Source organism: Mytilus edulis, chromosome 3 (assembly GCF_963676685.1).
Source record: "Mytilus edulis chromosome 3, xbMytEdul2.2, whole genome shotgun sequence".
NCBI lineage: Eukaryota > Metazoa > Mollusca > Bivalvia > Mytilida > Mytilidae > Mytilus > Mytilus edulis.
In genome coordinates, this window is record NC_092346.1 from 92,224,819 (window position 1) to 92,235,213 (window position 10,395).

General features: G+C 31.4%; 1 protein-coding gene across 1 annotated transcript in view; it reads left to right on the forward strand.

The window, feature by feature from the left end:
- Positions 1 to 2,878: 2,878 nt before the first annotated feature.
- LOC139517766 (hemicentin-1-like) overlaps positions 2,879 to 10,395 on the forward strand; it is a 29,020-nt gene continuing 21,503 nt past the window's right edge. Inside the window, exons 1-5 of the mRNA XM_071309154.1 lie at positions 2,879 to 3,142; positions 3,902 to 4,204; positions 4,631 to 4,918; positions 5,855 to 6,112; positions 7,051 to 7,335. Coding sequence (XP_071165255.1) covers positions 3,064 to 3,142; positions 3,902 to 4,204; positions 4,631 to 4,918; positions 5,855 to 6,112; positions 7,051 to 7,335 — 1,213 coding nt within the window. The 5' untranslated portion in view covers positions 2,879 to 3,063. The remainder of the gene's footprint in view (positions 3,143 to 3,901; positions 4,205 to 4,630; positions 4,919 to 5,854; positions 6,113 to 7,050; positions 7,336 to 10,395) is intronic.

Genomic DNA, 10,395 nt, shown 5'->3' on the forward strand with positions numbered 1-10,395 from the left:
CCGATTGTGACTGTTTTGCCGAGTGTGAACTCGCATTACTATAAGACGTGGTACGGTACTTATCCATCCCAAATTCATGTATTTAGTTTAAATGTTTAATGTTATATTTGTAATTCTCATCGGATTTTGTCAAATGTGTTGACGTCTTTTCTATTATATTTATGTGTTATGGTAAAGAAAATTAATCACCGCCTTCATTTATCAGATTTGATTGCGTTCAAAGTAATCAGTACGATATTTTACGTTTGAAGTTAGATTCATAACAAACCTGACAAAGTTTTATAATATAGTTAATTGCTACCTCAGTTTTATATTAATAAGATTTAAAATGTGCTTTGTTATTAAATGCAATATCAGTATTTAGTTCAAATATATAATCTTAAATTAATCCTAATTCTATCTTATTCATTCTTATGTGACGTCATTTTTCATTTTTTGATGCTCTGTTTTACTAATTCAAATGACGTCATTTTTTCGTCATTTTTCAGTTTCAAATAGGACGTCACTTGGCGTAGAGGTTTAAACGTATTCGGATGTGTCTACTTTTGTGTTTCAAATGTCTGGTTATGTAAATGTATTTCAGTTGTTTCCTGTAATTAGTTAATACTTCAGCTTTATCATGTACATCTTTTGAATATTCATTTTATTAAATTTACTGTTTGCAAAAGTATAAATTACTCTAAATTATAGGGATTTTCTGGTAACTTAACAGAAAACCCTTGCCGTTTTTGGCACAACCTTTTTGATCTTTTGGTCCTCGATGCTGTTCAACTTTGTACTCGTTTCGGCTTTCAAACTTTTGTATCTATGCGTCACTCATAGGTCTTGTGTGGACAAAATACACTTCTGGCGTATTAAAATTTTGAACTTGTTGCCTTTTGTTGGCTGTTGTTCGTGTGATTCTTTGTCAATTGTGTTCTCCAATTTATTTATATTGTAGTCCTGTGTTATATTTCACATGGCCATAAAAGTGCGAGGTTTGGCATGCCACAAAACCAGGTTCAACCCACCATTTTTTCCTTTAAAAATGCCCTGTACCAAGTCAGGAATATGGTCATTGTTATATTATAGTTCGTTTCTGTGTGTATTACATTATAACGTTGTGTCGTTTGTTTTCTCTTATTTTTGAGTGTAAATTCACATTGCGATAAGACGTGTCACGGTACTTGTCTATCCCAAATTCATGTATTTGGTTTTGATGTTATATATATATGTTATATTCGTTATTCTCGTGGGATTTTGTCTATATGTGTTACATTTTAGTGTTATGTCGTTGTTCTCCTCTTATATTTAATGCGTTTCCCTCGGTTTTAGTTTGTTATCCCGATTTTGTTTTTTGTCCATGGATTTATGAGTTTTGAACAGCGGTATACTACTGTTGCCTTTATTTAATGGACCATTTGTTCACCCTCTTACAGAAATGGTCCTAGAAGGCTTCATGTAAACATTCACTACTATGTATACGATTCATAGACCAGTAATTAAGCGACATCAGTATCTTTCAGCCTACCTATCTACTCTGTCATGAAATAGACGTTGCTAGGTACAATAAATTAATCAGTGTAGTATAGTGCCAAAACCTCTTATGCAAAAACAAATTGCCTTTTTTTGTCAGGTCAAATTTTGATAATAGCACCATCATATTTAAAGCTCACAAAAAGCCCTCACGTGCACCAAACGGACCGTAAGAGAGCTCAAAAGACATAAACACAATCATCGATAATGTCACAATCGAGTAAAAAAAAGTGGGGTTTGGTGTAATGCCAAAATGCAGTAATCTGAGTCAAAAACATTCCATAATAGTCAACAAATCATGATGGTTTCCTTACATTTTATAATAAGGAGGTACTTTTTATAAAATATAATATGTTTGAAACATAAGTATTCCATATTTTTTTGTTAATTAATTTCGATGACCTATTAGCAGATTTCAAGCAAGATAAAATATTACAATTGCATTGTTAGTTTTTGAACACCAATCAGGACCTGTCCTTCCCAACATGCATATAGTGAATAGTTTGAGTGTAAAGGAAATTCAGAAACTAATAATTTACAATCGAGTTCAAATGATTTTGTAATTTTTTGATTGTGTAGTTATGAAGAAAACTGAACATCCATTTTTTTAAAAACACTTTGTGTGATAAAGTACAATTTTTTAGGACAAAATGTACTGCGTTACGAAAACTTTTATGACAGGACATTTCTTTTGTTTGAGACTATATGTGCAGTTATAAACGTTGCCTTTTCTTTAAGTACTTGTACGTTATCAGACTGATTATGCTATTGGTTACATTAAGACAAATGAGATAATTTCAGCTTCTAAAACATAAACATTCTATTTCTTGGTAGTAACATTCAAGCAACATGCTTTTCTCAATAGAGGGTTGCTGCTCACAAGGAACCTATTACACCAAGAATTGCAAGTGATGAAGTTGAAATCATCCTTTTTAAGACACCATCACGAGTTCGTTGATCGTTATGGAATACACGTTTCACAATTGATAACAGATATGTTCTAAACTACGATCCCGTCCCCTGTAGCCTATCAAAGTTGACTTATCACTGGTTTTTTCGTACATGAGCAACACCTCGGTACCACGTTTCGAGCAAACATTTTAAACTTCCTGTAGCACCTGTTCTGTCCTGTTGTAATCGGCAGTTTTTGTGGGTTTGTGTTTCTCTATCTTTAGTTTTTATCTTGTGTTGTGTTTACTAAATTTAGACATAAAAATCAATTGCTTAGTGTATTGATTTGAAAACAAAAATTTGATTGCGTATACGTAACCTTTCAATGATCATAGTTAGATTATAAAAATAGGAACACAACAAACAAAAGCGAGAAAGGAAACTGTCAATTAAGGTCGACATATATATATATATTTATAGATTCCGGTATCAATAAAATTGAAAACATTTTGTACTTCTCATAACAAGGAACTGCAAAACAATTGATCACAGGAAATATGATTTATACTCTATCTCGACAAAACAATAGCACCGTTATTATATGTGGCGTTGCCCAGATGTTATTACATTCAGTGACTAGTTTATGTAGCTAGAGAAATGAAGCTGTTTACTGCAAGAGTACTAGTTTGTACATGTCTATGTATTATATTGTTTCTTATCGGATCTAATACGTCTGGTAAGTGTTGTATCTTGTGTTTGTTTGCAAGTTATTGGATCAATTTATTCAAAATATGATCCAAAACTAGTAAGTAATGTATTTTTTTTTTACAAAACAAATTAATACTAATAATCGAAATACTTTAAATGAAACTAATGATTATATTTTTGCAGCATGCTTTATGAACAGTGCAGTTAAATAGAATGATAGTGTAAGTCAGATTAAGAGAGATTAAAGAGACAGTCAATTTGTGGACAATTTAGTTTTTAGATTTCTTTTTTAACAGAGTAAAAATACCAAAATGGAGCAATCGAAAATTATGTCTTGAAAACACAGGCAAAACCATTACAAACAAACAAAAAAACAAATAAGAAATACACAAAATTACAGAAGTTGAGTGATTGAGCGATACAAACCCCGATAATATCCGGTTGGCACTCTGGAATGGTAAGCAGTTTCTCCTCTACATTCGTCAGACATCACGTTACCAGGCAAGTAGAAGTCCGATGAAAAGTCGCATTCGTTAATGTCATAGTCGAAGAAAGAGGACAGGAAAATGATTCTGAAAAGTGGAATTTTGATATTTGATTAGAAGAATAACTGTCAAAAAGTCTTTTATTACATGTCTTTTCTTGATAATGGTGGAAATTTAGCATCGTCTATTTATTATCCTGAGTCTTTTATTTATTATTAAAATTCAGCGTTTGGAATGTAACATTTTAAATATGCAAATAGAATAGCAGTTTATGTGTTTCTTTTGGTTTATATTTTGCATAGAAACAACAGAAAACGTTAAATATGTAGAAATTGGGTCAGATTTAACTTTTAACTGCCCATTAAAGTCAGCCACAAAACCAGTAGTTTGGAGAGGTCCACCAAACCTAATCATTTACAGTATAGATGACAAAGTCAATGAAAACATTTATAACCAACACCAATTAACAGTGCTTGAGGATTTCGTCAATGGTCAATATATTCTCCAAATTTTAAACTGCACAGAAGATTGCATTGGTCTATTCCAGTGTGATACTGTCATCAATGGTTTAACTGTTGAACAGGAGTTTTATGCAGCCTTAATTGGTAAGTTTTATTGATAAAGTAGAGATTTATAACATAGTGGCTCTCGTGTGTGTGAAGCAAGTGGGGTTATGTGTTAAAAAGATAGCATTTTAAGCTTTGCTAAATTAAACATATTTTTTTTAAATTGTTATAAGTTTTTGTAGTATTTGAGACCTTACTTTTTTAAGTTTACTTATTCGTGTCAAGAAACTATCTCGGTTATACTATTTTGAGCGTAAGCGTCAAAGGGAATAACTTAAACGTTCTGATGTGTTTTGTCTTTTGATTTTGCCGTTTTTATCGACTTTCCGTTTTGAATTTTCCTCGAAGTTAAGTATTTTTGTTATTTTACTTTTTGCTATTGTTTATCGTATTATAAATTGTTAGATTTATAGACTATCAATATGGATTAGGACATATAATTCTATAATTTGAAATATTTTTTAGAGACACCAACACACATGCAGATAACCATGTCGAATTCTTCCAATATTATTTACGTAAACGAAGGCTCAGAAATTGAAGTAGGATGTGAAGTTGAGTGTGGTAATCCACCAGGGACATTAGACTGGGTGCGAGATGAATATATTGTATTAAAAACTAAGACATGCCACAATACAACTTTCATATCTACGAGGATAAAGAGTAGCCGGTCGGATCACATGACAACTCTAACATGTATAGCAGATAATAGTTATGATCAACTTGAGATGAACATAACAATTTATTTGAACTGTATGTATTTATGTATTTTTGTATTTAGTTAATGCCATGTTATAACAGATGATATAAAAATTGTTAATGTCAAACAACAAGCACATCCTAAGTATAAAAGTAGTTTATAACAACAACTTCCTGATTTGACACAGGACATTTAAAACAAAACAAATCGTTGGTTCAATTTGTTTATGGATAGCCAAACCTCCTGCTTATATGAAAATGTTATTTTTTAAAATATCGCTTGAATGAAAACACTACGTGACAGAAATGCGGTTCAAACAGACTCAAGTACGCTCACCACTGAGAAACGAATAAATTTAATAAAATATAACATAGGTACAATGTTAACCGCATACTGACATCGAACATCTTCCATTCACGCATGATAGGAATTCACAAACAGTAACATATTTTTGTGATCTTGAAACTCATACAAATAAATGAAATGAGATCGAAAAATTAACAACAATTTTCACAATACTTGTCCAAATAATTTTCATGATTTTGACGGTTTTGAAAGATTTTTTTTTTATTAAATGCTGTTACAATAATTATTTGTAATAACATAATACTTTATACATGGAAATAAAAATTTACCTAACTATACTTACAAATACGACATATGTGAAATGCACCGAAAATACAGAATTATTATGCTCTCTTATAAGGTGGGGGTACAGAAGAACATCACATCAGATATGCGTAATTCAAAATCTTAAAAAAATAAAATTATTTGTAAATATAGAGAAACTAGTACTAAGTTCTTGTTTATAACGCTTTTGTATACTCGACCCCCTTATTTGAAATATAATACGTTGTCCAAATATCAGCAGCTATTGTTAAATATTTTATCAAGAGCGGTTTTTTTATAATGATTTTTGACTTGCAAACATTTATTTTTACACACATGACATTTCTATCAATAAAATAGTTTTTATTTCTTAATATCAGTGTTGCCCCAGGTACATATGAGAGCCGAACCTTCATCGGTGTTAATGGAAGAGTCGAGGCTTTCTATATTTTGTATTACTGAAACAAACACCTTCCCTGTAAACATACAATGGCTGTTTGAGGGAAATATTATTCAGGAAGAGAACAGTGATGTACTGTATATAGATAAGGTTAACAGGAATCATTTTGGACAATACAGTTGCCGAGCAACGAATCGAGTTGGAACAGGCCAATCAAACATTAACATCACAGTGAGATGTAAGATATATTCAAGTGTGAAGGTTTTATACAATAGCAACATGCAAAATATGGCGAAATAACATAAAATATTTACTAGTATATTACTTTGCAAATTATATCACCAACAAAAATACATCAATCTATTTTTAAACTGTAAACAACGGAGAACTCAGATATGCATCTCAAAAATGTACGACAAAAATGATACTCGCAATTCTGATAAAAAGATACTAGGTTTGTACCTTTTCTATGAAAATTATTTTGCATGCGTTTGTTTTGCAAATGTAATTTGTAAATCTTTATAGTCGATATAATAACTTAAAGATAACTTCCTGTACAAATGATTGTACACAGAAAAGTAGAACTAGCTTAAAGCAAAGGTCCTGTTCATATTCATATTGGACGCTTTTTAATTATAAGACAATATTTTGTATCTTTTAAAAAAAAGTTTTTTTCAAAAGTTTCAAAACTTTGTGACTGAATTTAGACATTGGTGTCACATAATAAGTATCCTTGTTGTAACCAAGCATTACTATATTCTTCCCTTAAACGGCTCCTGTTTAAGGAAAAAATGGAAAAACTTTATATGGGTCTTATTTTACAATAATTATATATGAGGTTCATCAGTCTGGCGAAGGGGTTATTGCAGCAAGGAGACTTATCTGATTGAAATATCTTGTTATGGGTAACACTGTGGTCCATATTAAAGTTCTTAAACGCTGCTTCTAAAACTACAAGTTTTTTTTATTAGATATCAAATTAAGATCAGAAGACAAATACCTTGTAAAACTAGTATTTTTAGTTGGGTTTGTTGGACTCAATGGATAGTTTTCTGTGTAGTTTTTTGTGGATAGCTGGTTTTTTTTTCATTCCTTATTTTGCTATGGTAATATCTGTCCTTTATAAATTATCTATCAAATCTACCAAAAGTCATTTATATTTTCGATCTATTTCAGATAAACCATATCTGCAGAAAAATGAAAGCAACCCTAAATCGTTTGAAGCCGTTATTAGTTATCCAACACATGTGGATGTAATGATTCAGAGCTTTCCTAGACCAGAATGCTCTTGGACGGACACTAATGGTGGAAAGCTTGCCATCATAAAAGTCGCAGAAATCAGGGCAGATGTATTTGCAATTTCATCAACAATTATGCTTCAAAAGGAAAGTCAGTTTGGGTTATATGGGATAAGAGCAAGGAATCTATATGGTAGCTTAGATATCAAAATAAATATCGTCTGTAAGTCAGGTTTTATCTCTTTTTTATATATATACTAGGGCAAAAATGCCACACATGTGTCACGCATGTACCTAAAAACACATGTGTCACAGGTGTGTTACATGCGTTATACACATGTTTCTTGCCACGCATGGGAATCATGCGTGATACACATGCGTTCACATGCGTAACACACACATGTGAATCACATGTGTCAAAAATACACCTGTGTCACGCATGTGTTGGATAACGCATGTGACCCATGCGATATTTACATGTGTAACACATGTATAGTAAAACGCATGTGTAACGCATGTTTGACATAGGCAAATTTTGTTGACGTGAAGTTAAATTTTTCACATGATTTTTAGGTAAAATTATTCACTTGAAATTCACTAAAAAAAAACTCAAAATTAAAAATCAAAAATTGTTTATTTTTAACATCTAATACCTTGCATTTGCCTTGTAAGACATGTTTTCCATTGAAAATCTTAATTTACTTTCAAAAAAATCTATTTTCAGTGAAATTCATGTGAATAATTCATAATAACAATGTTCATGTGAAAAAGTTAAATCAATTTTATCTGAATTAAAACATGGAATTAATTAGAGAAATTCAACATTCTTGAGTTCAATTTTTGTAACATACATGTAGATGTACATGATGTATGAGATACAAATTCACCTGAATTTTACTAAAATTCCAAAATTTACTCCATTTTTTATTTGAAGAATTTAATCATCAAAGCTATTCACCTTTTCTGAAGATTTTCCATAAAAGGGGCACATATATAAATCATCAAATGATTATAATACTTATCTTTTATTTGGCATAGATTATCTCCCTTGATAGTGGATTAGATCAAGGATTTGTATGGTAAGTCTTACTATACAAATCCTTGATTAGATGTAACTACATTTTTTTTTAAATATTTATCTCTTGTTGTCATAAGGGTGGAATTTGTATATATACATATGTGTGTGTATACATATCTGGTTTTAGTTTCCTAGATACCTAGATTAATTTGAAGGACTAATATTGCTTTATCAGTAATATCTCTATGATTCTAGGATTAAACACATGTTTTCTAGAGGTTATTGATGTGTAAACCAGGGTGATTAACTCAAACACTGAATAAAAGTCCTTTGGTAATGTTTGTGAGTAAAAGCCCCGGTTTACACATTTTATTAAAATAACCTCTAGGAAAACTGTGTTTAATCCTTAAAATTCTAAAACCAACATATATGTTATTGACTAGTAGACTAGTCTTAGGCCAAACAGGTGCTTCGTGTAGTAAGTAATGGCACTTAATTAAAGATTTGCATATCTTATTTAGGATTTTCTTATGTATAGCCCTTTTGTTATAAAAATGACTGAATGTATATGTACATAAACATTGTACATGTGAGGCTAAATTAAAAATTACCTGGTTTGGTTGTTCAAACAAACGTGACCAATACATGAATGTTGACCATTCTGATTATCTGTTCAAGTACAAAACTATGCTAACAAGAAAATACACATGAGCATATAGAATGTACTTGAAAAAGTTTCAGAGTATTTGTCATTGAGGTCTACGGTAATCTATCCTGTCAGTCGGCGATGCGGCTCATAAGGTTTAAGGGGAAAGAAACACTACTATCGTGTTTAAATCACAACAAACACCAGTCACTTAGTCTAAGATCGTCTAATACTTCCTGGGCCTCCCGTAGGCTTAAACCTTGTTCAATGTATAGAATAATATACCTGTAACCATATAACTTGATCATACATTTCTTCATCTTTTGTTTTGGATAAAAGCAAAGGGCATAATAACCTGCCTCTGTTTAGTGAGGCCCCTCATGGGGGGGGGGGGGGGGGGTCCTAGTAATCACATAATCACCATTTTTTGCCAATATAATCACATAATCATTAAATATTTGCTTATCTTTAGTAATCAAATAATCATAAACTAAAAATACAGTCCTAGGTAATCAAATAATCATGAAATATTTGGCTTAATAATCAAATAATCATTAAAAAAACCGGCCAAGTAATCACATAATCAAAAACCCCATGAGGGCCCTCTTTAGTTTTTAGCAAGCACTTGATGGTGGGTTTACTGTTATAAACTTACCACCTTCACGTTTGACCACCTTCTTAGACTAGTGTTGTCAAAAGTTACACATGCTTGTGTTCTTTCAAAGTTTATAACATGGGAAATATAAAATGTCCCCAATTTCTCTATTCTATCTATAACTTAAGGGGAACGTAAATATAAATGTTGCTGTCTTCCCGGCATTGTGAGGGAACTAAAGAACTGAGAAAACAGTTACGAACTTCATCGGGAGCTTCCTGCTCAACATGTGGCAACCTATAATGTTTTAGAATATTTCAAGTGACGGCAAATTTAGTAAGTAAACCTTTGATTTGATTGTTCATACTCCCTCTTTTTTCAATATGACTAATGAAGCAAGATTTAAATTTTTGTATACGTGTGTTGAGACTGATATAATTAGAATTATTGTTAAATTTATAAGCGACATGTACATTTCTAGAAATGCTCTATTAAGCACTAAATAACTTTGTGGTACCACCTCCGCAACGGCATATAATGTTTATAAATTTGGTATGATATATATATGTTTGTATGTTTGTGTATAACAAATTTGTATTCTCTTGGTATCAATCCTGTGATTTTGGATTTTAAACCAATAAAAATTACTTACTTAGTTACTTACTTACTTACTTACTTTAATACTTACCGTTTATTGACAAACATGTGATGATAAGAACTGGTGAGCTTTTCGTTGAATATAATGAGAAGATTGTGTTGAAAATGTTTGCATAGTTCATGTCAGAGTTAAAAATTATAAAACAAAAGATGTTCTTATTTAATTTTCCATTCTCGATTCCAGACTAACTCTCTTATCTCATTAGACGTAAATGCGCGTCGAATACGGAAACCGGGAAATCTTTCACCGTGGCCGGTTTTTATACTATGACGCAAAAGGACGCTCGTCTGCTGATTTTACTGTTTGAAAGGATGATACAAAGATTGAAACAGATGGTTCACAAAGCTATTGTAAACAGATATATTG